At 40.9% G+C, this 27,600-nt stretch overlaps 6 protein-coding genes across 6 annotated transcripts; 5 read left to right on the top strand and 1 right to left on the bottom strand.

Annotated features, from left to right (window-relative positions):
* The first annotated feature begins 640 nt into the window (after window positions 1–640).
* LOC133993946 (olfactory receptor 52N5-like) lies at window positions 641–1,588 on the top strand. The gene has a single exon (XM_062433088.1). It carries the CDS (start codon window positions 644–646, stop codon window positions 1,586–1,588), a length of 945 nt encoding a protein of 314 aa, XP_062289072.1. The 5' UTR covers window positions 641–643.
* A 2,618-nt stretch (window positions 1,589–4,206) lies between these two features.
* LOC133993583 (olfactory receptor 52N5-like) lies at window positions 4,207–5,160 on the top strand. The gene has a single exon (XM_062432574.1). The coding sequence runs from the start codon at window positions 4,207–4,209 to the stop codon at window positions 5,158–5,160; it is 954 nt and encodes a 317-aa protein (XP_062288558.1).
* Window positions 5,161–9,381: 4,221 nt separating this feature from the next.
* On the top strand, window positions 9,382–10,332 carry LOC133993582 (olfactory receptor 5B17-like). The gene has a single exon (XM_062432573.1). It carries the CDS (start codon window positions 9,391–9,393, stop codon window positions 10,330–10,332), a length of 942 nt encoding a protein of 313 aa, XP_062288557.1. The 5' UTR covers window positions 9,382–9,390.
* Window positions 10,333–13,736: 3,404 nt separating this feature from the next.
* On the top strand, window positions 13,737–14,687 carry LOC133993885 (olfactory receptor 5B17-like). The gene has a single exon (XM_062433008.1). It carries the CDS (start codon window positions 13,746–13,748, stop codon window positions 14,685–14,687), a length of 942 nt encoding a protein of 313 aa, XP_062288992.1. The 5' UTR covers window positions 13,737–13,745.
* Window positions 14,688–21,950: 7,263 nt separating this feature from the next.
* Window positions 21,951–22,919, top strand: LOC133993581 (olfactory receptor 13C7-like). Its single transcript, XM_062432572.1, has one exon. The coding sequence runs from the start codon at window positions 21,954–21,956 to the stop codon at window positions 22,917–22,919; it is 966 nt and encodes a 321-aa protein (XP_062288556.1). The 5' UTR covers window positions 21,951–21,953.
* Window positions 22,920–24,529: 1,610 nt separating this feature from the next.
* or6at1 (odorant receptor, family 6, subfamily AT, member 1) lies at window positions 24,530–27,021 on the bottom strand. Its single transcript, XM_062432571.1, has 4 exons — window positions 26,964–27,021; window positions 25,838–26,025; window positions 25,066–25,728; window positions 24,530–24,694 (listed from the first exon to the last, which is right to left on the bottom strand). The coding sequence occupies exons 1-4, from the start codon at window positions 27,019–27,021 to the stop codon at window positions 24,530–24,532; spliced, it is 1,074 nt and encodes a 357-aa protein (XP_062288555.1).
* Between the last annotated feature and the right edge of the window lie 579 nt (window positions 27,022–27,600).

Here is a 27,600-nt window from a genome sequence, read left to right as displayed (position 1 = left end):
TTTCCTTCTTCATCAACACATCAAGAATCTACCTATTAAATGACACTTCAGCAGACAATGGTGTCAGATAAGAAAAGACATGTCGTTCTGGAGGGCATGGACCAACAACATAAAAAAAAGAAAAGTCTTTGAAGTTTCTGGAAATACCTTCAGAAGAACAGAAAGCTTTACACAACCTTCTGGGTTTTTCATACATCCCAGAGTTTTTTTTTTTTTTTAAACTTGGTTGACAAAACTACAATCACTGCCAACCTTCATTAGAGAAACTTGTTTGCTGATGGTCTCTATGACCAATGACTTGATTACTGACATTGTAATACCTCCCTAGATGACGAAATGTCTTTATATGAACTGAGACGGGTTGTGATCTGGCAGACGGTTGACTGGTAGGTATCTGGTACGACAAGAGAAACAAAAGGTAATAATCAAATGTTCTAATTATTAAATCACTGAATTGTTTTCAAAGGTTTCTGAGTCTTCAGTTTTTATAGGTTTTTGAACATTGTTATCTAGACTACTATCTGAAGTTAAAGCTGTCTCTTTTCCGATTACATTTACAGAGGTCTTCATAGTCACTGACATCTATACTGGAAATAATGTGATACATGTGACGAATCAGCATCCTCCCCTTTGTTTCAGGTTGATGGAAAACTACACATTCAACAGCTTGACCCTCGAGCTGGAGGGGTTGAAAGTCACACAGGTCTCCATGTACCATGTCTTTCTCTTTTTCTTGTTCTCTTACATAATTATTATGACAGTTAATGTCGGCATTGTTGTCCTAGTTTTCATTGACCAAAGCCTCCACCAGCCCATGTATCTCCTTTTTTGCAACCTGCCAGTCAATGACATTGTAGGGAATTCGATCATGGTGCCTCGTTTGCTTTCAGACATCTTGCTGCCTCCCTCTGAACGCCTCATCAGTTATTATGAGTGTGTGGTCCAAGCTTTTACCACACACATGTTTGGTACCACTACCCACACTGTGCTCATGATTATGGCCTTTGACAGATATGTTGCCATCTGCGATCCTCTACGCTATGCTACCATAATGACCAACAAAATGGTGATAAAACTGACAGTTTCTGCCTGGGGAGTGGCCTTTGTTTTAGTTGGGATTCTGCTCGGTCTGACCATACGGCTGAACCGATGCAGGACTCTGATCATGAATCCTTACTGTGACAATGCCTCTCTGTTTAAGCTGTCCTGTGAGAGTGTGTTTATTAATAATGTCTATGGCCTCACTTTCACTGTAGTCCTATTTACAGCTTCTATAGGAAGCATTGTTCTCACCTATACTAAGATTACAGTTGTTTGTTTGACGAATAACAGTAAGTCTTTGAACAGTAAAGCCTTGAAGACCTGCAGCACTCATCTCTTTGTTTATCTAATCATGATTTCATGTGGAATGTTAGTGATAGCACTGCATCGCTTCCCTCAGTACTCAGACTACAGAAAAATCTGTGCCATTTTGTTTCACATCATCCCCGGCAGTTTGAACCCGATTATTTATGGGGTTCAGTCAAAAGAGATACGAAAATTCCTGTCAAAATTGTTCCAGCCCAAAAAGGTTTTGTCATCACAATAATGTGAATACAATGAGATTTTAAAAAAATCATAATTTAATTCAGTGAAAGGATGTTCATTCATTAGTTCATAACATTTATTAACTTAAAATTGCTGTGTCACTGCAGTCACTGAATTGGATTGGATTTTGATTTCTTTACAATAAATGTACAAAAAACACCCCGCTTTTCTTCTCTGAAACCTAGCAGAGCTTTCAACAGTTATGCTGAACTGTATAGCCAGGACTCCAAGGTACACTTCATTCACTGACTTTCAAAGATCCACTCAGTTGTACTACTCACACTGAGAAGGATTTAAAAATGCGTGGGACTGTAGAAGGATGAATGAGCCAGCCATTGATCTGACATTGGAGGAGCCAGCACAGTCCACAACCACTAACACACACCCCAAGGTGCACTCAGGTTGTGATCTTCTGACTCCTTTTAAGCCAGTTTAAACATAGGGTGCTCAAAGGCAGATCTTTCTCTGTAGCCATCCTGGTAGGATGAAATAACTGCAGCATGTTTTAACCGTAGATAGAGCCTCACTTCTATCTACTAACAGCTGGAGTAAACTAAACACATCAGATAGAGGGTATGATGTGTACCCCTCTCCACACACCAGCACTGAAAAGTAGTCAATTTCATGATGCTATAGTCGATGGAGAAAGTGTAGGAGTACATCACGGGGAGCCCAACTCTGACTGAGAGAATAAGTTATCACATTATAACGTGATACTGATCTTTTTCTTTTTCTGACTTGGCTGCAATGACCTTTCGTACTGAATGAACCATTGGACTGACTGACATTCACTGACTGTCAAAGGTCTGCTGGGTTTCTGACCCTTTACAGCAGAGACAGAGTCGGACAGTAACTGCTCATGACTGATCTTATACAAAGTAAAATGATCTTCAGCTGCAGTTTGTTCAGATCTCTATCACTCACTTATCCTCACTGAAGGTCTTACTATACATCAGAGCGAAAAGAAAAGGCCAACCACTGTGTGGTCTGAATGGACCCATACTGTTCACCAGACCCTGAGGCACTCAGTGAGGACTGGGTGGCTGGATTTCACCCACTTGAATCAGGCTGGTGTATTCTTCAACTTGTCAGTGACCCATTACCAACATCCCATTCAGACTCACATACCATCGGGTGCTTCACAATACTGTCACTAATTCTGTAAAAATGTAAATTTCTAGCCCTACTTCAAGAAATAAATTGATGCATGAAATCAAAAAAATGGTTGACTGATCAGCACGATCACTACATGAAATTATTGTGTCAAAAACTTATACAAGCAAACCCCATGAATATTTAGTGGTTTTTACAGCATAAACAAATGGTAAATGTTAAATGGACTACATTTATATTGCACCTTTCTTGTCCTCTGACTACTCAAAGCATTTTACACTACAGGCCAACATTCACTGATGGCCATGCAGAGTGAGTTTCTAATCATTCATGGACACAGTCACAAACCAGTGGTGCAGGCTTTGGGAGCAATTTGGGGTAAAGTATCTTGACCAAAGACACTTCGTCATGTGGACTGGAGGAGCACACGACCCTCCAATCAGTGGACGACCTGCTCTACCTCTGAGACACAGCTGTCCTCTTTACATTTACATATACAATACCTGTTTAATATCTGTCTTGATGCAGCTATCATGAAATAATCTCTAAAAGACACACATGATAACAATGTGTACAAAGTTAGTATCAACAGTTGCCAAGTAACCATTGACCAGTCAGCATGTGACGCTGCAGCTGATGGCCTCTGATACACCATATAAAAGTGTCTGCTGATTCAGTTCTGATCTGGGTGGAGGGTGGGTCATGTTGCTGAGACTAAAGTTGACAGAAACTTCCTCAGCTGCTGTTTCATTGTGTTTATGTAAATGTGATTGAGCTGTATGTTGTTTACATTTTGATATGAGCAGTTATATCCTTCATTTCCTTGAGTAGTTTACAAATGAGGGTTAGGGTCAGGGCTTGTTGAAGGAGGATGTGTTAAAAATCTGATCTTCTACCTTAAAAACATCTTACATTCACTTATCTCCAAGCTGTTTTAAAAGGCTGATTTGTCACATAGATAGATCTCTGTCATTTCTACATTCACTCTATTACAGTGAAGGTGAACAGAATTGTGTTTCTGCTGCAGCATTGTGTCTTTGTTAAAGAAGTCCCTGCTACTCTGGATAAGAACAGTGCTCATTTGTAGAAATTACATTCACTAAAATCTGTTCACAGTACAGCTGGGACATTGTTATATTCTTTAAATGTCATTTAAAGTGAGTGCAGAGACTCTTTAAACTCACAAAGTCAGCTCAGGGTAACACAAATCTTTTGTTAAATGAGACGTTATTCTCTTTTTAATTAGGAAATATTTCAGATTCTCTTCGTTAAAAGTAAAGTTCAGTTATCTTAAAACAATAGTCACATGCCCATATGTACATCTAAAGTGTTATTGGTGACTGTAATTGTCTTTCAAGTTGAGCTGTGAAGTCATCTCTTTTTAAATGTCAATGTAAATTTGTGCATGTGAGTGTAGTTTTAGGAAAATATGAATCTATTTTATAAGGTATTCACAGAGTCTTAAATCTAAGCGAAATCTTACTGCTTTTCCTAATCTTTAAAGATATGGAAAACCAGACTGTAAGTATGGATATCCTTCTCCTGGAGAGGTTACAGGTCACCCCCCAGACTTCCACCATTGCCTTCATCCTCCTCCTCCTCGTCTACATCTTCATCTTGGTGTCCAACCTTGGTCTAGTGGCTTTGATCTTTAGGACCAGGAGCCTCCACCAGCCCATGTACCTGCTCTTGTGCAACATGAGTATTAATGATGCGTTTGGGGCCACGATAGTTATACCTCATGTACTCAGAGATGTTTTAATATCAAACTCAGAGCGTTACATTCATTACTTCTGCTGTGTCATTCAGGGCTTCTGTGTTCATTTTCATGCAAGTGCTTCTCACAGTGTGCTCATGATCATGGCTTTTGACCGCTATGTTGCCATCTGCAACCCGCTGCGATACGCCACCATCATGACCAACAGCATGGTGGTGAAGCTGTCGGTCGCAGCATGGGCTGTAGTCTTTATCATGGTGGCGATCCTTGTGGGGCTCAGTGTCCGGCTGTCACGCTGCAGGCGAGTTATACTCAACCCTTTCTGTGATAACGCCTCCTTGTTCAGCCTCTCCTGTGAAAGTCTGATCATCAATCACATCTATGGCCTCAGCTACACGGTGGTCCTGCTGGGTTCCTCCATGGGAAGCGTAACTCTCACCTACTTAAAAATTGCTTATGCTTGTTTGCGTAACAAAAACAAGAATTTGAACAGCAAAGCGCTGCAGACCTGTGCCACCCACCTGGCTGTTTACATCATCCTGCTGGTGTCTGGCTTCATCATTGTCATCCTGCATCGTTTCCCTCAGCTGTCAGGCCACAGGAAGGTGGCGTCTTTCCTGGGACACGTTGCCTTGCCTACCCTGAATGCTGTTATCTACGGGCTGCAAATTAAAGAGGTCAGGAAGACGATCAAGGCTGTGTTCAACAATAATAAAGTATCTCAGATGAATGTAAAAAGATGAGCAAAAGGTACATTTTTTACACAGAATGCTCAAAGAATATAAAAATAATCATTGCTTTTATGGTACCATCACTGGTACTTTCAAAATTCAGCAACTGTTGAACTGTTGGCCATATTATTATCATTATTATTATTATTGTACAATAAGGCCTGAAGGTCCATCACTTATTTCTTACTCAACCTTACTAACTTTAATGTGGGCCTGGTGTAGTTAAAGCATGTGCACTGTAAGCTGTATGGGAAATACAAACAATAAAATTAAAATAAATATACACTCAGGGAGAAAAATGTGGTTTAATATTAAACTCCTTTTAGTAAAGTCTGAATAATGATCCTACTCATGTTCCATGTAAACACCATGTAATGGATGTATCGTAATAATAGTAATAATAATAATAATAATAATACTACATTTAATTTGTACTGTACTTTTTATTCATAGTGAAACTCAAAGTCCTGTGGTATTAACAACATATAACACACAACATAAAGAAAACACTAATAAGTTAAGATGTTAAAATGTAAAAAGCTTTTAGGCCTTTTATATTAGAGTCTCTGTGTTGCACTCAGACAGTTAGGAAGGCTGGTCCACAGGTGTGGCGCAGCAGAGCAGAAGGCCCCTGGTACTGGGGTCCTGAAGGTGTAAGCCGTTGGCAGATCTGAGGGTGGAGGTTTGTGTTGTGATCAGTTCATGTATGTGAGTAGCAGGACTCTGTAGTCCACCCTGAAGCAGACATGGAACCAATGTGATGAAAACAGAATTGGTGTTGTGTTCATGTTCTCGGACTCTCATCAGGATCCTGGCAGCTCTGGTCTGAATGTCCTGGAGTCTCATAATGATCCAGTCCAGTCCAGTACAGAGGAGATAAAGTCACAGACAAGTTTCTCTGCATCTGACAGTGTTAGAGAGACGGAGTGTAGAAATATTTTTAAGACGGTAGAAATAAGTTTTATTTTTTATTCATGATCAAAGCTAGAGAGGTCTTATTTTACCAGGCGGTACTACAGAGCTTAGTCTGATATGTGATGTCAGCCTGGTGGCAACCTTACTGCAAAACTGAAAACTAAACTCACTCGTCTGGTGCACACGGCAATTAAGGTGATAGGAAGAAGTGACTATCAGACCTTGCAGTCTATATATGAACAAACTGTTCTTAAACAAGCCCAGAGGATAGTGACTGAGCCATCCCATAATATGAGCTGCTACCCTCCAGCAGACGATATAGAGACACTAATGGCGCTTTTCCACTACACAGTTCCAGTACCGACTCGCCTCGACTCGCCTCGCCTCGGTTCTTTTTGCGTTTCCACTAGGGAAAGTACCTGGTACCTGGTCCTTTTTTAGTACCTGCTCTGGTGAGGTTCCAAGCGAGCCAAGCCGGTACTAAAATGTGACGTCGACACACTGCTGGCCGCTGATTGGTAGTTTTCGCTGGAAGAGTCATGAGTCGTCCCACACAAGAATCAAACCCGGCATTTTTAAATACTGATAACAGCGTTACCATAGTTACAGCCATACGGCTCAATTTTCTTGCTTTGTGTGACAGAAAGCCTCATACAGCAGCAAGTACACCACTGCCTCAATGTCCTCCATTGTTTATGTGTTTTGTGTCGCGTATAAAACGAAGTCACGGCAGTTTCGCGGAGCCGTGCTATGACGACCCCGCCCACGTTGAGTAGGTACTTTTTTGTAATGGAAAAGGAACCGTGCCGAGTCGAGGCGAACCGAGGCGAGTCGAGGCGAGGCGAGTCGTGCTGAAACAGTGTAGTGGAAAAGCGCCATAAGTGTAAACTCATTCATTTGTTCCAAACTCCATCAAACTCCTAAACAATGCTGCTTGAGGCCGAAGATTGTGCAATAATTTTATAGTGTTTTATTATAATGATCTTTTAGCATGTGTTTTTCCCATTGGTGTACTTATGTTCAATATTATGGGATATGTGCAATACTGTTATGTAATTGTTGTTGGGATGGTGATTTATTGTTTGTTGTCATTGTGGCTGTCAAGGCATTTATGGCACAGTTGCTGAGTCCAAGACAAATTTCCCTAAGCGGGACAATATACAAGTATATTGTATTGTATTGTAATATCCTGGGATACTACTGTGAAGAAAATATCTTCTACTTCACTGAAGTTGAAGAAACTTAAAAACATAATTGTTTCTTTGGCTATAAACTAAAAGTTTAGAAGGTTTGGGGACATAATGAGTTAGTGAACTTTTTTCATGTCAACTTCCTTGTAACAACTTTTTGTTGTTTTTTGCACATGTGTCCACCAACAAGTGGCTTGAAAGGTTTGACTCAAAAGGAGCGTCCTGGCTCCTGTTGATAGACCAAAATGTTCTACAATGAAACCAACTAACCAACCGACCAGTCAATGTGTTTCTTTGTTTTTAAGTGGAAAGAGAATCAAAATTCATGCCTGATTAAAACTGAGTCTTCACATCCAATATGCCATAAAACATACACATATACAGCACTGCAGCAGAGTGAGGTTTAGTCCCCTAGGTTTATTTCCAAAGTACCGAGTGCACCTATTACCTTAATGCCTGGCTTAGGCATTACCACTTCATTACTGTAACACCTGAAAGTGGGTGAGTGGAGGTGTTTAGGCCTACAGAGCACCAAGTGGCCGGGAACATTAATGTCTAGGGAACCACAGGTTGATCAGTTACCTTTTAAAAAGTGTCGGCCAGTTCACTCCTGGTCTGACTGGAAGAGGTTCACGTCAACACAGGTAAATCAGACACGTACACTCACATCGTCTCACAATCATGTTTCTCCCTGAATATTGAATGTATTGCATCGGATATGTTTATAATACTAACAGCAATGAAATGTTAACACTGATGAACAAACTGAATTGGATGAAAGCAGAAATACAATACTATGTCAAACATTTCACTGCAATAAAGATTGTTTGAAAATGATTTCAATGATGTTTGTTGAGCTGCTTTTTATTATAAGTTCATATTTGTACCATAGAAAGTATGAATATTAAATGTTTGGCTAAAAGCCTTTGACAGTGCAATCAAAATATGGATGAAAAATGTTGCCAAGATTAATTAAAAAACAACATGAAACAAGGATCTGTGAGGTATATTATTCCTTCCTGAAATACGTTTTATCAACAGCATGTTCGACTGTTTATGGAAATGTTTTTAACCTTATTCAGTCTTACAAGTAAGTTGTGAGTCATAGTAGTATGAAGTAATGTGTTTTAAGGATATCAGTTTTGTTTGGGTGAAGCAGGCACAGCTGCCTGATCTGTAATTACTGATATTCACTGCCTGCACAGGAATATTGGTTTTCCAGAAGAACAGTGCAACTTAAAGTTTGGTGTTTTCTTCTTGTTTTTACTTCAAAGACAGATTGAACGTTGGCTTAATGACTACGATAAAACATGTTTTATTTGGATAAAAGCAAAGAGTTTCATAATACAAATATTATATAAATAATATATATTGATGATTGATTATATTTCAAACCATCATGTGTGGTAGTACAATTTTGAGCAATCTCTCAAAATCATCACAACTCTGATTTTACACACAGTCACAGTACTGAGACCGAACCTACAGTGACTCTAATCTTTTATATTTCAGCCTCTACAAGTGAACTGCTGCTGTTCAGTGGCAACCAAAGATCAGATACGGTCAATGAACAGAACGTTAAATGTGAATGTTGAAAGTTTTAAAAACTGAGTTAATGAAGTAAGAATGTATAAATTAGTCTCAGAAACTTGAGAAACAAACTGAGAAACAAATGTGTAGATTTACATTAAAAGAACAAATGTGAGAAGACATCTGTATGCTCTCTTTTCAGGTCACTGCTACAATCTTAAATATGTTGGTGTGATTTCAGTGTAATTTGCAATGTTTGTCATTTGATGACTATATTACACAGTATGTAAACACATATGATCAAATTAAAATAATGTAATTGATTGTTCAGTTGGTGATTTATTATTCCACCATATTCAGCACAGGACAACTACTTTGAGTTTTGTCTTTTTTTAATCAAAACTGACTCAAAGACATTAAGAAGTTACAACATACTTTATTTCTGATTTTTTATGTCTTGTTGCTTTCTATCTCAGAGCTGCACTTGATTACCAGCTCACTAATTATCTTTGTGAACTCTCACTTTGACAGATGAAGTTTCAGTAACATATCCAGTGTTGATTGAATTCTCTGACTATGATCCTCTGCAGGATCCTCCCTCTGCACTATGGAGAACCAGACTTTCAGTATGGATATTCTACAACTGGAGGGGTTAAAGGTCAGCCCTGAGTCCTCCATTCCTGCCTTTGTCCTCCTCCTCCTCATCTACATCTTCATCATGGTGTCCAACATCGGCTTGGTAGTCCTGATCACCTTGGAGTCGAGCCTCCATGAACCCATGTATCTGCTTCTCTGCAACATGAGTATTAATGATGCATTCGGTGCCACGGCGGTGATTCCTCGTGTGTTGAGTGATGTTTTTATTCCAAGTACTGAGCGGTACATCCATTACATAGAATGTGCCATTCAGGCATTTTGTGGTCATTTTTATGGAGGCACCTCTCACAGCGTGCTCATCATCATGGCCTTCGATCGCTATGTGGCCATCTGCAACCCCCTGCGATACGCCACCATCATGACTAACAGGATGGTGGTAACACTGTCGGTGTTGGCCTGGAGCACGACCTTTGTCTTGGTTGCAATCACCATCGGCCTCAGTGTCCGCTTGTCACGCTGCAGGCGGGCTATATTCAACCCGTTCTGTGACAACCCCTCCTTGTTCAAGCTGTCCTGTGAAAACGTTGCTATCAACCATATCTACGGCCTCATCACCGCCATGGGCACAATGTCTGCATCCCTTTGCACCGTACTGCTCACCTACCTGAGGATTGCCATCGTTTGCTTGAGCAGCAAGAACAAAGCTCTGAACAGTAAAGCTCTGCAGACCTGCGCCACCCACCTGGCTGTGTACATCATCCTGCTCGTGTCAGGCGGCATCATAGTCATCCTCCATCGTTTTCCGAACTTATCGGACAAAAGAAAGTTGGCATCCGTCTTGTTCCATGTGGTCCCTCCTTCGATGAACGCTGTTATCTATGGACTGCAAATCAAAGCAGTCAGACAAAAAATTGTGATTATATTTAAAAACAATAAGACTGAGCTGAAATGACAGTACAGAATCAAATGTAAAACCATGTTCATATATAGAAAGTTTTGATACTGTATGTCCTCACAGTAAAACAGGCTGGGAACATTACTGTGATCATGTATAATGGAACCACATGAGATGGGCCCTAATAAGGCAGGTTTGTAAGGAAATAGAATATATTCTTATATCGTATGCCCTGTCCATCTTTTGGGGAAAATGGCTGCTTCTGTTCATGCTAATATATTAATCATGTATGAATTTAACAAACTGTGTTTTTTTTTGTTCCGCAATAGGTACTTTCTGATCTTTAAAGCAGAATTTTGTAATAATTCCTCCACCCTGAAGCAGACATGGAACCAATGTGATGAAAACAGAATTGGTGTTGTGTTCATGTTCTGGATGCCAGGATCCTGATAAGTTGTGTAATTCATCAGGATCCTGACAGCTCTGGTCTGAATGTCCTGGAGTCTCATGATGATCCTGCCAGTCCAGTCCAGTCCAGAGGAGATAAAGTCACAGACAAGTTTCACTGCATCTGACAGTGTTAGAGAGACGGAGTGTAGAAATATTTTTGAGACGGTAGAAATAAGTTTTCTATTTTTATTCATGATCAAAGTCAGAGAGGTGTAATATCCTGGGATTACTACTGTGCAAAGTAGTTGAAGAAAATTAACTTCTATGAAGAAAATATCTACTACTTCACTGAAGTTGAAGAAACTTCAAGTCTATGTAAAGTAAAAATAAATATGTGTTCTTAGTTTGACATACTACAGAAAAGTGTGTTGTTAACCACCCTGCCAAATTTGAATCAATAAAAAAAATCGCCAAATATATGAAATTAGGCTTCAAAGTTGTGTAATAGTCTGCCTATTTCTCTGCTCCCAAACAATGTGGGAGTGCCCGCCGAGTTCCCTGAAACCCCGCCCCCTACCAAGTGTCACCTGTCAATCAAAATCACCACCTCTACCAGAAACATGGACGCTAGGCCTGAGAGCTTTCTGCTGCTAGCTCAGCTGCTAGCTCGGCGGCTACCTCGTCAGCTAGCTCGGTGGCTAACTTGGCGGCTAGCTCGGCGGCTAACTCAGCTAACTGTGGACTGTAGTAGTAGTAGTGTGCGCTGAATGTATTTATACCTACAGCAGCAGGGGCGGGTTTATGCTCCGATGTGTAACCGTGCTATTGGTTCACTGCCGCGTTTCAGACAGAAATCTTGAAACACAGTTTGTGAAGCCTAGCTCCACTATTCAAATCTAAATGGTTGAAATGCTTTTTACACCTTTTTTAGAAATACATTTATGACCTATTTAATGTGTTTAGAAGAAAATGTCTGAATTCACTTTACACAGTCTTTAAAAACACAATTGGTTCTTTGGCTATAAACAAAAAGTTTAGAAGGTTTGGGGACATAATGAGTTAGGGTACTTTTTTCATGTAACTTCCTTGTAACAACTTTTTGTTGTATTTTGCACATGTGTCCACCAACAAGTGGCTTGAAAGGTTTGACTCAAAAGGAGCGTCCTGGCTCCTGTTGATAGACCAAAATGTTCTACAATGAAACCAACTAACCAACCGACCAGTCAATGTGTTTCTTTGTTTTTAAGTGGAAAGAGAATCAAAATTCATGCCTGATTAAAACTGAGTTTTCACATCCAATATGCCATAAAACATACACATATACAGCACTGCAGCAGAGTGAGGTTTAGTCCCCTAGGTTTATTTCCAAAGTACCGAGTGCACCTATTACCTTAATGCCTGGCTTAGGCATTACCACTTCATTACCGTAACACCTGAAAGTGGGTGAGTGGAGGTGTTTAGGCCTACAGAGCACCAAGTGGCCGGGAACATTAATGTCTAGGGAACCACAGGTTGATCAGTTACCTTTTAAAAAGTGTCGGCCAGTTCACTCCTGGTCTGACTGGAAGAGGTTCACGTCAACACAGGTAAATCAGACACGTACACTCACATCGTCTCACAATCATGTTTCTCACTGAATATTGAATGTATTGCATCGGATATGTTTATAATACTAACAGCAATGAAATGTTAACACTGATGAACAAACTGAATTGGATGAAAGCAGAAATACAATACTATGTCAAACATTTCACTGCAATAAAGATTGTTTGAAAATGATTTCAATGATGTTTGTTGAGCTGCTTTTTATTATAAGTTCATATTTGTACCATAGAAAGTATGAATATTAAATGTTTGGCTAAAAGCCTTTGACAGTGCAATCAAAATATGGATGAAAAATGTTGCCAAGATTAATTAAAAAACAACATGAAACAAGGATCTGTGAGGTATATTATTCCTTCCTGAAATACGTTTTATCAACAGCATGTTCGACTGTTTATGGAAATGTTTTTAACCTTATTCAGTCTTACAAGTAAGTTGTGAGTCATAGTAGTATGAAGTAATGTGTTTTAAGGATATCAGTTTTGTTTGGGTGAAGCAGGCACAGCTGCCTGATCTGTAATTACTGATATTCACTGCCTGCACAGGAATATTGGTTTTCCAGAAGAACAGTGCAACTTAAAGTTTGGTGTTTTCTTCTTGTTTTTACTTCAAAGACAGATTGAACGTTGGCTTAATGACGACGATAAAACATGTTTTATTTGGATAAAAGCAAAGAGTTTCATAATACAAATATTATATAAATAATATATATTGATGATTGAATATATTTCAAACCATCATGTGTGGTAGTACAATTTTGAGCAATCTCTCAAAATCATCACAACTCTGATTTTACACACAGTCACAGCACTGAGACCAAACCTACAGTGACTCTAATCTTTTATATTTCAGCCTCTACAAGTGAACTGCTGCTGTTCAGTGGCAACCAAAGATCAGATACGGTCAAATGAACAGAACTGTAAATGTGAATGTTGAAAGTTTTAATAACTGAGTTAATGAAGTAAGAATGTATAAATTAGTCTCAGAAACTTGAGAAACAAACTGAGAAACCAATGTGCAGATTTACATTAAAAGAACAAATGTGAGAAGACATCTGTATGCTCTCTTTTCAGGTCACTGCTACAATCTTAAATATGTTGGTGTGATTTCAGTGTAATTTGCAATGTTTGTCATTTGATGACTATATTACACAGTATGTAAACACATATGATCAAAGTAAAATAATGTAATTGATTGTTCAGTTGGTGATTTATTATTCCACCATATTCAGCACAGGATGACTACTTTGAGTTTTGTCTCTTTTTAATCAAAACTGACTCAAAGATATTAAGAAGTTACAACATACTTTATTTCTGATTTTTTATGTCTTGTTGCTTTCTATCTCAGAGCTGCACTTGATTACTAGCTCACTAATTATCTTTGTGAACTCTCACTTTGACAGATGAAGTTTCAGTAACATATCCAGTGTTGATTGAATTCTCTGACTATGATCCTCTGCAGGATCCTCCCTCTGCACTATGGAGAACCAGACTTTCAGTATGGATATTCTACAGCTGGAGGGGTTAAAGGTCAGCCCTGAGTCCTCCATTCCTGCCTTTGTCCTCCTCCTCCTCATCTACATCTTCATCATGGTGTCCAACATCGGCCTGGTAGTCTTGATCTTCATGGACTCGAGCCTCCATGAACCCATGTATCTGCTTCTCTGCAACATGAGTATTAATGATGCATTCGGTGCCACGACGCTGATTCCTCGTTTGCTGAGTGATGTTTTTATTCCAAGTACTGAGCGGTACATCCATTACATAGAATGTGCCATTCAGGCCTTCTGTGCTCACATTCATGGAGGCACCACTCACAGCGTGCTCATCATCATGGCCTTCGATCGCTATGTGGCCATCTGCAACCCCCTGCGATACGCCACCATCATGACTAACAGGATGGTGGTGACACTGTCGGTGTTGGCCTGGAGCGTGGTCTTTGTCTTGGTTGCAATCACCATCGGCCTCAGTGTCCGCTTGTCACGCTGCAGGCGGGCTATATTCAACCCGTTCTGTGACAACCCCTCCTTGTTCAAGCTGTCCTGTGAAAACGTTGCTATCAACCATATCTACGGCCTCATCACCGCCATGGGCACAATGTCCGCATCCCTTTGCACCGTACTGCTCACCTACCTGAGGATTGCCATCGTTTGCTTGAGCAGCAAGAACAAAGCTCTGAACAGTAAAGCTCTGCAGACCTGCGCCACCCACCTGGCTGTGTACATCATCCTGCTCGTGTCAGGCGGCATCATAGTCATCCTCCATCGTTTTCCGAACTTATCGGACAAAAGAAAGTTGGCATCCGTCTTGTTCCATGTGGTCCCTCCTTCGATGAACGCTGTTATCTATGGACTGCAAATCAAAGCAGTCAGACAAAAAATTATGATTATATTTAAAAAGAATAAGACTGAGCTGAAATGACAGTACAGAATCAAATGTAAAACCATGTTCATATATAGAAAGTTTTGATACTGAATGTCCACACAGTAAAACAGGCTGGGAACATTACTGTGATCATGTATAATGGAACCACATGAGATGGGCCCTAATAAGGCAGGTTTGTAAGGAAATAGAATATATTCTTATATCGTATGCCCTGTCAATCTTTTGGGAAAAATGGCTGCTTCTGTTCATGCTAATATATTAATCATGTATGAGTTTGATGCATGTTTTGGGTTTTTTGAGAGGGTTTTCCAGTAAAGATACTTTAATTTTTAAGCCAGAATTGGTAACAATTGTTTCAGTTTCACAACCTCTATTTACCACAAGTATTATATACAATCTTTGTTTCCACTGTGATTCTCTCTTAAAACATTATTCAAAGAGGAAGTGTCAGTGTGACAGCACTGATTCCTACAGATGGTTATTCAGAAGAAAAATGACACATTAATAAAGCAATTCATCAGATTCAGCTGTTTATCTTCATTGATTACAAATATAATATAAATGCCATTTTCACCTGTCACCTGTATCAGAGCCCAGTATTGAGCCAGCCAGCATGTCCACAGGGGCGGATCTAGAAATGTTTTGATGGAAGGGCCATGCTGGGGCAAAGTCTCAGGAAGGGTGGCACATATAAAGAACATGTAAAAAGTAATAATAAAAAAAAGGTTAAGACACATAAAACAGATCTAGACTTTAAAAAATAATAATAATACAGTATAGATGGCAAACTGTTTATTTCCACATCACAGTAATTCCCAGTATGGCATATAGTGTTCAAAAGTTGTGGGGGGAAAAAAAGTCGTAACAATCTTCAGTCCTGCCTGATATTAGTGTTTACAGTGTATCTTAAGTTCTGAATGGGTGACGTAAGTCATAAATAATTATATTACGCTCAAAGATTGAACAGTTGTCAGACATTGTACATAAAGAAAAACCTTTAACCGTGTCTGACATCAATGCCTAGAACAGTGGTCTCCAACCCTGCTCCTGGAGAGCTACTGCCCTGCATGTTTTAGGTATCTCCTCACTCTAACACACCTGATTCTAATAATCAACTCGTTATCAAGCCCTTTGACGAGCCTCAGCTGCTTGATAACGAGTTAGAGTGAGGAGATACCTAAAACATGCAGGGCAGTAGCTCTCCAGGAGCAGGGTTGGAGACCACTGGCCTAGAATGTCTCCTATTTTAGTAGTACATCTAGATTGTCATTAATGTTTGCTGAGGCTTTCCTCGCTTATCTTAAAAGAATGATTGGTTTAATACCCTGCGGTTGGCACAGTGTGGGATGTGAAAGATGTGGAGCCTCTACTGCTACTGCAACTTGGGGCAGACTCCTATTGGTCCACATCTTCATGATCTGACTGGTCACCAGTTTCAGTGCAATAGAATATAACATTAATGCAACAGTTTGTCTTTTTAAGTCATACAATATGACATATTACATGCATTAATTGCTTAAAACTAAACAATGACATGAACTGTACACACAGTACAGAATATAAAATTAAATGAACTTTACTTGCTGAACTGCAGATGGGCCGTCATCTTCATCTCCATATTCATCACCATGTAATGCTCCTGAGAAAATACATTCAAAGTGTCTTAATGCAAGTAAATTGACATTTAAAACCAAATACTTTAATGACAAATATTTTTTTATGACCAAATTGAAAAATGTTCTGTATCCCTGATATTAAAGAAAAGTGGCTGCCAACAGATACTAACTGTACAGTTTGTATGGGCATAAACAGGGTAAACTGTATGGGCCCCATATTGTTTCAGAAACATGGGCCCCACATGTGAACCCTATGTGGGCTGACTAAATGGGCCCGATTTAAGATCCATTCTGATCCCACTTAGACCCCATATGGGCAAACATATGGGGTCTACATGAGTCTCACCCAATTGGACCCCACCTTAAACCCAGTCAGAACCCACTTGAAGCCCATATGGGTAGTTCAGTTCAGTTCAGTTCAGTTCAGTTCAGTTGCTTTTATTGTCCCCTAAGGGAAACTTGACTTGCAGTTAAACACATTGCCATTCTGTTGTTAGCAGTGCTTTAAGTGGGCCGGTAAGTAGTACCACCACTTCTAGATTTCAACCCCTGGCGCACTGGGACCTATCACAAGCTCACAGTACCCTTTCCTGTCCTCTCCATATCAGAGTGGGGGCACTACGCAACACTCTCCTCTCTCTTTTTTCGTGGGACTATGTGACGCTCACTCGCTTGTTCACAGGGAAATTGGAAACAACAAACAGCAAAAGGAAAGAAGCAAAAACACGATAGTAATGTTGCCATTGCAACAAAAGAGCACAAAGAGAATAAAAATGTCAAGGCGTTCCCAGGCCAGAAGGGATATATAATCCCTCCAGCGTTTTCTGGGTCTACCCCGGGTTCTCTTCTCAGTTGGACGTGCCTGGAACAGCTCCTGAGGGAGGCGTCCAGACCAGATGCCTGAACCAACTCAGCTGACTCCTTTCGATGCAGAGGAGCAGCGGCTCTACTCCGAGCCTCCCCCTGGTGTCCAAGCTCCTAACCCTATCCTAGGCTGAGCCCAGACACTCGTCGGAGAAAACTCATTTCAGCCGCTTGTATCCACGATCTTATTCTTTCGGTCACAGCCAAAGCTCGTGACCATAGTTGAGGGTTGGAACGTAGACCGACCAGTAAATTGAGAGCTTTGCCTTCTGGCTCAGCTCCTTCTTTACCAGGACAGTCCGGTGCAACGCACTGCATCACTGCTGATGCCGCACCAATCCGCCTGTCGATCTCCCGCTCCATCCTACCCCCACTCGTGAACAAGATCCCAAGATACATAAACTCTTCTGCTTGGGGCAGTGACTCCCTTCCAACCCTGAGGGGAGCAAACCACCTTTTTCCGGCAGAGCACCATGGCCTCCGATTTGGAGGTACTGACTCTCATCCCGACCACTTCACACTCGGCTGCAAACCGTCCCAGAGCCTGTTGGAGGTCCTCATTTGTCAAACAGCAGAGAAGCAATTGTGAGGTCACCAAACTGGACATTCTCCTCCCCCCGGCTGCGCCTTGAGATCCTGTCCATGAAAATCACGAACAGGATCAGGGACAAGGGGCAGCCCTGGCGGAGCCCAGGACCCACTGAGAACAGGTCTGACTTTGTGCCAAGGATGCGGACACAGCTCTCACAGCGGTCATACAGGGACCGAATGGCTCGCAGCAGCGACCCTGGTACCCCATACTCCCGCAACACCTCCCAGAGGGTCCCACGAGGGACACGGTCGTAAGCCTTCTCCAAGTCCACAAAACACATGTAGACTGGATGAGCGAACTCCCATGCCTCCTCCAGTAACCCTGCAAGGGTGAAGAGCTGGTCCACTGTTCAACGGCCAGGACGGAATCCGCATTGTTCCTCCTGAATCAGAGGTTCGACAATCGGCCAGAGCCTCCTTTCCAGCACCTTGGCATGAGCTTTTCCAGGGAGACTGAGTAGTGTGATCCCCGATAGTTGGAACACACCCTCCGGTCCCCTTTTTTAAAGAAGGGGACCACGATCCTGGTCTGCCAGTCCATGGGCACTGTCCCCGATCTCCATGCGACGTTGAAGAGGCGTGTCAGCTATGAGAGCCCCACAACGTCCAGAGCCTTCAGCATCTCAGGGCGAATCTCATTGGCCCCCGGCGCCTTGCCACTGAGGAGCTGTTTAAGTACCTCAGTGACCTCTGCCAGGGATATAAATGAAGATCCCCCCGGATCATCCAGCTCTGCCTCTTCTACAGAGGACATGTTGGCAGGGTTCAGGAGTTCCTTGAAGTGCTCCTTCCACCGCCCGACAATATCCCCTGTGGAGGTCAGCAGTTCTCCACTCCTGCTGAAAGCAGCCTGAGCTAAGCCCTGCTTCCCCCTCCTGAGTCGCCTGATGGTTTGCCAGAACTTCCTCGAGGCTGTCCGATAGTCCTTCTCCATGGTCTCACGAAACTCCTCCCACACCCGGGCTTTTGCTTCCGCAACTGCCCAAGCCGTGGTCCTCCTGGCCGTCCAGTACCTGTCTGCTGCTTCCAGAGACCCCTGGGCCAGCCAGGACCCAAAGGTGTCCTTCTTCAGCTTGACGGCCTCCTTTACCGCCGTTGTCCACCAGCGGGTTCTCCGGTTGCTCCGATGACCGTCAGACCGTAACTATGAGCAGCCGCTCCCACAACTGAGGGCTTGAACATGGTCCACTCGGGCTTCATGTCCTCAGCCTCCCCAGGACCGCAGGAGAAGTTCCTCCGGAGGTGGGATTTTGTAGAGTGTTGTGTTGGTGTTGTGCGTGTGAGTTCAGCCCAACTATATCTAGCTGGTACTGCTCCACCTCCCGCACTAGCTCCGGCTCCTTCCCCGCCAGCGAGGTGACGTATCCACATTCCAAGAGCCAACTTCGGGCGCCGAAGATCCGCACGCCTAGGCCCACGCCTTTTGCCCGATTGGCATTGCACCCGACCCCAGACTTCATCCCTGCAGGTGGTGGGTCCACAGGGCAGCAGCTTCACGTTGTTTCCCTTCGAAAGCCCGGCCGGGCCCCGTGGAAAGCCCGGCCAGCCTCCCACACCTGGCTCCAAGAAGGTGCCCCGGTTTCCCTCTTCCAGGCGTTCCCTCTTTCTGTACCCCTGTGCTGCTGCTTCATCTAGGGTTGTATTGAATTGTTCTTAGTCTGGACCCTCGCCTGGGACCAATTTGGGAGACCCTACCAGGGGCTAATGCCCCCGACAACACAGCTCCCAGGGTCACTGGGACGCGCAAACCCCTCCACCACGATAAGGTGAGGTCCAAAATTAATTAAAAGTTTCATGTGCTTTATTGCTTTCATCACATCCAGTATGTGCAACATTTCATTTTCATGTGAATTAATCATTGTGCCATGAGTTCAAAATTGAATCCCACATTTGGAAGATTGGCTCCAACAATGGCAAAGAAAAGTACTGCATACTTAAAATATTTTAATATGAAGGTCATTGCTTACAAAAAGCCAGCCACACTATCAAAATGTGTTCGATATGATTAATAGCTTAATGACGGAATTGAATAGTGACAGGAGATGAAGTATCTCTGTTTAGTGAATTCAGCTGTTTTAACATGACAAAACAGGACCTGCATCAAACATCTCAGAGTAATTTAAAAAAATAACAGAGCCAGCTGACAGGAACACTGACAACATGTTGATGCCGAGCTGACAGCAACAGTTGCCTAGTGACAAACTGATGAGCAACGCAGCAAAGCCTGGACCCGGATTATAAAGCTGTGAATCAGTCCAGCTCTGCTCTGGTTGGAGGAGGTTAACTTCAACAGAGGTAAACCTGACACACACTCACTCACATACAATCTAATAATTATATTTTAAACTGTGATGAATGTGTGATGTGTCTGGTATGTTTGTGAAAAAAGAAAACACGTAAAACAATGTGAAATGTGACCGTAATCTGATGTAAAATTGTGTTGGAAAAGTAATTTAATGATATGAAACATGAATCTGTCAAGAAAAAAAGTCTGTGTTTTTTCAGTCTTGTCAGTCAGATTGTAGTTTTCAACTTGTTTTTGTTCCACATAATTTTGAATATTACATTTTGACTGAACAGGAGAATCAGCCTTTAGTGGACCTGTTGGGGAATTTCTGTGTTAAGATGCAGATGTGAAAACATTGGTGCTGCCACAGTGAATGTTTTCCTTTACACACTGAAGACATAATAATTATAATAATGTCACTGTGATCCTGATTTCAACTTTTCATCAGGTGCAGTTTTGATTTAAACGTTTGTTAAAAGGACATGTTTTAGAAAGTAGTGTGAGAGTGAAGGCAGCTGATACAGAGAGAATGTGATTGCACTCTTTTACAGTTTCAGACCTACAACTGAAATGACTTTACACAGTACTTTCTACTACACCAAAGGTTTGGAGACCCTTTCTTATTCAAATTAATGGGAAACTGTCCAGACTTTTGACCTATACTATAGATGTACATACTATCTCATATATAATGACTTTTAGGTGAAATAAGCTTAAATTCAAGCAGTGAGAAGTGTCTGAAATGTAATTATCTGAAAGAATGGAAAAGATGTGAAATAAAACTACAACAGTAACAATCTGACTTTCTAATTCAGCGAGGACAGAGGGCGACATCAGCTAAAGACATGCTCATTATAAGGGACAAAACATAATTGAATCACCACTTTATCACTGCTGCTCTACAAGTTGATCTAAAAGACTAAAATGGAACGTATAAACCGTTGTATGATTTTCACACTATATTTTTTGTTTAAAACATGAAAACATGGATGAAATGAGCATATAAGTAAATTTACATGCATTGCCTTTTATTACAAGACTGTTCTAGTAACTATAAAAACATCTTCTAATGAATGTTGAGGTTTGCGATGACCTTAACATTTTCTAGTCACTACTTTGAAGTGGATGGAAAAAGCAAATATCTCATACCTGCGGTCTAGATATTGCATCATTTCAATTAAAGTCTTATGAGGGATTGTTTGCTTGTGTTGCTATATTGATGCCTCTGTCAGTCACATCTGACCCACCTGCACAGTCCTGATAGAGCAGATCAGATTCATTTTCCAGTGTTACATTCATAAGATTGTTTTTCTCCAAACTCTGACTCTGATTGTGTCTTCAGCTGTAATTTATTTATTGTTATAGACAGAAAAACTTGAAATTTGAAATCAAGTTTTAAAAGCAAAAAAGAGGAACAAGGTGATTAAAATGTTAATAAATGTTTTATTTTATTCATATTTAACTGGGCTGCTCAGGCTCTATTAGATCTAAGTCTTTGAAATCCAAATTGCAGAATATTTAGAGTTTATTTTATACTTATGTGTAACAGGGTGGAGGTGGTAGGACCCAACTGCAGCACAAGCACATCACAGGTATAGCTGATAATGAGCTTTATTGTAGAATAATGGCAGGTGTTGTGGTAAACAGGGGAATAGTATCAGTACAGTTCATTAGGCAGAAGATCAGGACCAGATGTACCAACCAAGACAACAGCGATGACAAAGCAGGACAGATGGGAACTCACACTGCTGGCTGGTAGAGTGGAGCAGACTGTGACACTTATGTATGTAATTATTTCTTGTGTCTCGTGTGAACTTGTCTCAATTATGAACCAGCTCATGAATTATTGTTGCCATGTCTGTAAATATCATCAGTTTGACAGATTTGATAATTAACACAGTCAGTTTTCTTTGTGTTTGATCCACTCTAGGATCCCTGTGAAGTATGGAGAACCAAACCTTCAATGCTGATATTATATCCATTGAGGGATTAAAGGTCAGCCCCCAGTCAACTGCACCCGCCTTCGTCCTCATCCTCCTCATCTACATCTTCATCATGGTGTCCAACATCGGCCTGGTAGTCCTGATCACCATGGAGAGGAGCCTCCACGGGCCCATGTATTTGCTCCTATGCAACATGAACATTAATGATATTTTTGGTGCGACGGCCATCATTCCTCGCCTGCTCAGTAATGTTTTTACTCCAATCACAGAACGGTACATTCATTACATAGACTGTGTTGTTCAGGCTTTTGCTTCTCACTTTCATGCAGGCACCTCTCACGCGGTGCTCATGATCATGGCTTTTGATCGCTACGTGGCCATCTGCAACCCCCTGCGATACGCCACCATCATGACCAACAAGATGGTGGTGAAGCTGTCGGTGGGGGCCTGGCTGGCAGCTTTCATCTCTGTAGCAATTCTTCTTGGCCTCGCTATCCGCTTGACGCGCTGCAGGCGGGTTATAATCAACCCGTTCTGTGACAACGCCTCCTTGTTCAAGCTGTCCTGTGAGAACCTTCTCATCAACCACATCTACGGCCTCGGCAGCGCTGTGGTCATCCTGGGATCGTCCCTTGGCAGCGTAACGCTCACCTACCTGAGGATCGCCATGGTGTGTTTGAGTAGTAAGAACAAGGTGCTGAACAGCCGGGCGCTGCAGACCTGCGCCACCCACCTGGCTGTTTACCTCATCATGTTGGTTTCATCCTTCACCCCCATGATCATGCACCGCAACCCCAAGTGGGCAGACAATGGGAAAGTGGCGTCCGTCATGTTTCACGTCGTTCCTCCGGCTCTGAACCCCATTATCTACGGGCTGCAGTGTAAAGAGCTCAGACAGAGGATTGTCGGTGTGTTTCAAAAGAATAAAGTCATGGACGGGAAGAGGGGACCAACTTTTCCCAAATGAACCTTTACTGTACAAACCTCCTGATACAGAGGTATCATCAGCAGAGCACCTGGAGTTTCATGCACATTTGTCCTTAATATGAACAGTTTCACAGGGTTTTAAGGTATAAATGCATTTGTTGGAACAGCATCATTTTAGTTAAATGAATAATTCTGCTGCTAACTTTTTCACATTTTCTTATGTGATTTTTTATTAAAGCCACAACTGGGATTAACCTCATTTGCTGTTTTCTGAAGTTTTAAGGTTTATAAACTCCTAATCTTGATTTACCATATTTAACACATCACATTTTTATGAATTGAAACATTATGATAACATTTTTACATGGATTTATATTTATCAAGCATGTTTGATTGCAGGGAATTTTGTTTCTGTATTCCATGTAAGAACAAAGTATTAGACATTATACCATTTTTAAATCCCACTTGGAAGATTTCAAAAACTTTCTTTGCTTTTGTTTGTTTGTTTGAAAATATATTTAAAAAATAAAACATTAAAATGATCTCTTCATTTCTAAATGAATATAAAAGTATGGCACAATCAAATTCACACATGACTTCTCTCTCAGAGTATGTAGCCAAACAAATAGTTTGGATTTCATTTCAGACAAGATTGAAGGTTTTTCTTTTTTGTACAATGTCTTTCAAGTGTTTAATCTATTTCAGATATCAGATTTTGAGATATCCAAGATTTCTGCAGTCCCCTTCATACAATACAGTGTTAATTTGTTCTCTAAACATTGAAAAATTAAACAGTCAATAGTTGTGTGTCTCTCTAGAAAAATAAATGTCCAGAGTATTAAATGCTGACATATGTTAGTCAGAAACTGCAGAAGTAGAATAAGTTCTTTATTTAAATTAAAATACCAATACTACAATCTAAAAATACACCAATACAGTCATGTATTCAAGATCCTGCTTAAGTAAAAGTACATAAGTATTGTCAACTGTTGTAAAAGTATTAAAAGTAAAGTGTATGGGCAGAAACAGAAACTAGAAACAGTTCATGCGTAGCAGTGAACTAAAACCAAATTGCAAGAACTGAATATGATATTAAGACAACTGAATTTTATACAGTTTCAGAGCAACTTAATACAATTTCATAATATTACATTCAGTTTCAAGTTTACTGTAATTCAGTTCAAAATTAATAAAATCAATTTCAGATCATGCTATTCAGATTCAATGTTTTCAAAGTTTTAAAGTTAAAAAAATCCAAATTCAAATAATGTGACTGAATTTCAGTGTTTTAAATGCAATTATTAAAGTTGAACAATTCAAATATAAATGATTGAAATTCTGTTTATAGTGACACAGATGTCTGCCCATACAAGTGTCCCCTATTAGATTACAAGCACTGATGTGTCAATGTGTAACAGTTGAAGCTGGTCATGGTAAAGTACACAAGTATACATGTTTTTATGTTTTATATACAGTTAGCTAGTTTAGTCCAGTGGTTCCCAACCTAGGGGTGGGGCCCCTCCAAAGGGTCAGCAGATAAATGTGAGGGGAGGTGAGATGATTAATGGGAGAGGAAAGAAGAAAAAACTCCTAAAAACTAAACATATGTGTTTTCAGTCAGGTAGCCGAGTGGCGGTTTTTCTCTCCCAGTCAGAACACTGTGCTGGTTTCCTTCATGACTGGACCAACAGCAGGTCTGAACCTGCTTAAAGTCCTTCTGATGGACTGTCGCAGCTCCTTGTTCCTCAGACTGTAGATCATTGGGTTCAGGAAAGGCGTCAGCGCGGAGTACAGCACAGAAACGATGATTCGAACCTAAAATAAAAACAAAGATTACTTAGTTGAACATACAAGCTTCAACTGTTACACATGACAGCAGGGCCTGAGGATAGAAAGGATGGTCAGTCTGTTGTCAAACACTTTGGTACAAATCATTCTTGACAATTTCCGATTAACAGGAAAATTTGCTGTGTAGACATTTGGGTTTCAACTTTTTAGTTGGCAAACTGGTTTAAGATCAAATGAACAAAACTGCATTAAAACTACTGACTACTGTCTGTAACCATAACAATGAAAGTCTCCTAACTACAATAAAGTAGTCATTTTAACCCAAATAGTAATAATGTCATTGGAGTGCATGGACCAATGAGGTACAATATTAAAGACACATTATTAGAGTTATGTACCTCTGGTGGAAAGTTTCCTACCCGGTAGGAGATGTATACAAAAGAGGCCGAGGTGTAAGAGATGGACACAACAGTCAGGTGGGCAGCACAAGTCCCGACAGCCTTCAGCCGCTCAGTAACATTCATCCTCGACATGGAAACACCAATCAGGACATAGGAAGAGAGAATGAGGATGCCTGTGGTCAGTAGCGCTACTAGTGCAAATGAAAGGGACACAACGCTATCCACTGAGGTGTCACCGCACACCAGCCGCCTTACAGACGACACATCACACCAGCCGTGTCTCACCACATTTGGGCCACAGTAAAGCCGCTGCCAGGACATGGAGGCGGGCGGCAGTGTGCAAAAGGTGCCGAAGCCCCAGGCTCCTGCGATGAGGAGCAGCCGGACAGGCCGGGTCATGATGGTGGAGTAGTGTAGAGGATTGCAGATGGCCACGTAGCGGTCATATGCCATGACAGTCAGGATGGCGCGACCGGTCACGGCTAGCTGAATGAAGAAAAACATCTGGGAGAAGCAGCCTGGTACAGAAATGGTGTTCATGTCTGTCAGGAAGCCGGAAAGCATGTTGGGGATGGTGGTGGTGGTGTAGAATATGTCCACGACGGAGAGGTTGCAGAGGAAAAAGTACATGGGAGAGTTGAGCTTTGGATCAGTCAACACCTGCGTGAAAAGAGACAGTGATTATGACTCTAATACTGCCAATAATCTTAATTCAATCATCAATACTGATTGAATTTGACATAAATTGATAAACAGTATTGTTTTGTACCACAAAGATGATCATGATGTTTCCTCCCAGGATGATGATGTAAATCAACAGCAGGATGAAGAAAAGGATCATTGTTTTCTCGCCGAAGTTGGCGAGGCCCTGAATGATGAAAAAAGGGATGCCATCAGGCTCCCAGGTGCTGTTAACAGAGCTGGACCTGAGACTGGTTGACAAGGGCAGGTATGAATCTGGAGGAAAAAAGGAAGGCAAGAGAGGCATCTGTGTTTATTCCCAGTCAGAAAGCACTCCAAGGACTCAACAGGTGCATGGTTAAACATGACGTTTTAAATACATTGTGAATATAAATGCAGCTAAAACCATCAGCCAATGAAATCACATATAAAGTTATAATAATAATAATAATAATAATAATAATAATAATAATAATAATAATAACATATAAAGTTATGAAATACATTACTAAAATGCACCAATATACATGCAAATAAAACAGAATTCACCTTATTAGATATAAAGAGGAGATGCATGAATGTTATCTATAGCCGCAGCCTTGTAAGAAAACAGCAGTTAATATCAAACTGCACAATATTAAATTCAGTGATGAGATAAAGCAGAGTTTCTCTAATAACTTCAACCTGTTGTGATGTTTAAAAAGTAAGGTGCAATTTCCTTCAATCATTGGGAAACAAGTTCTACTGTTGTATCTGAAAAACAGTGAGGTCCCCCTATTTTCAAGAGAATCATTTAGTCATAAAAGCATTAGTAACATTAACAGTATGACTACACGTTGTATTTGATGTAGTAATACATGTGTTATCTGCATCCTTGTGTCACATATTAGACTGTTACATTGTTAAGTCTTAATACACTGGACATTATCAGAAGAGTTCAGCACACATTGACCAACATAAAAACACAGAAATACTCACAGACCTCTGGGGCTTTCAGGTGAAATATCAAATGGCACGAGCTCCATCTCTCCTTAGCAAACAGATGTATGGATGTAGACAAATATTCTGTCAATAAACAACAACAGTAGAATTATTACACTGCAAGAACTGAACACTTTGTATGAGGTTTCATCTGTGCAGCAGGTCAGTTTGAGAATACAAATTTCAAAGACAACAAACAAGTCATTTAGTTTGGAGAAGCTCTCCAATTATACCTGAACGCGAATCCGACTTCATACACTCAGGTTTAGTCAGATAGAGGCAGAACTTCATCGTAGGTCAACATTTAGCCTTTTTAAGAGTAACCAGCCTTTTTTCTGATGATAATGAGGATTATAATGAGAGACTAAGCAACATTAATTACACAAAGTTACATCATACATTTTTAAATTATACACAGGATAGCATAAGAATACCAAAGGGACCTGTTTTTAGTTACCTTCGTGGCTATAAACAAGCAAAGAAAACACAAGTAACATAATTGTCTTTGTTGCCAAGGTAACAACCATCTGCTTCAAATAGTTTGAACTTCTCATTAAAGAATTATAATTGAGACTCTTACTTTAATGACTTTAATTGCCTGTGTTTGCATGTGTGTGGTGGGAGTAGTTTCACTTGTTAATTCTTTGAACAGTATCGGTTAGTCTGCACCAAGGTTTCAGTCTTGAGTAAAAAACAGATTAATGCATTTTTAAAAAGACAACAAATAAGTCTAAAAGTCTGTGTGAAAGCAGCACTGAGAGCATTTGACATAACTGGACTTTAAATTCTTATATCCTTAAGAACAGAGGGTGGAACAATGTTTGACTTGAGGGTGGGGCCAGAAACAACTCCTTTAGTTACCTACATTAA

This window comes from Scomber scombrus, chromosome 14, assembly GCF_963691925.1.
Source record: "Scomber scombrus chromosome 14, fScoSco1.1, whole genome shotgun sequence".
Lineage (NCBI taxonomy): Eukaryota > Metazoa > Chordata > Actinopteri > Scombriformes > Scombridae > Scomber > Scomber scombrus.
The sequence above is the reverse complement of the archived record's forward strand: the minus strand, read 5'-3'. Positions and strand labels throughout refer to the sequence as shown.

Coding starts and splice junctions, on each gene's coding strand:
- or6at1 (XM_062432571.1), bottom strand. CDS start 27,021: ATGAAGTTCTGCCTCTATCTGACTAAACCTGAGTGTATGAAGTCGGAT. Junction 26,026..26,963: donor GAAGTCGGATTCGCGTTCAG/GTATAATTGGAG, acceptor TTTTTCCTCCAG/ATTCATACCTGCCCTTGTCA. Junction 24,695..25,065: donor TAGGAAACTTTCCACCAGAG/GTACATAACTCT, acceptor TTTTTATTTTAG/GTTCGAATCATCGTTTCTGT.
- LOC133993885 (XM_062433008.1), top strand. CDS start 13,746: ATGGAGAACCAGACTTTCAGTATGGATATTCTACAGCTGGAGGGGTTA.
- LOC133993581 (XM_062432572.1), top strand. CDS start 21,954: ATGGAGAACCAAACCTTCAATGCTGATATTATATCCATTGAGGGATTA.
- LOC133993583 (XM_062432574.1), top strand. CDS start 4,207: ATGGAAAACCAGACTGTAAGTATGGATATCCTTCTCCTGGAGAGGTTA.
- LOC133993582 (XM_062432573.1), top strand. CDS start 9,391: ATGGAGAACCAGACTTTCAGTATGGATATTCTACAACTGGAGGGGTTA.
- LOC133993946 (XM_062433088.1), top strand. CDS start 644: ATGGAAAACTACACATTCAACAGCTTGACCCTCGAGCTGGAGGGGTTG.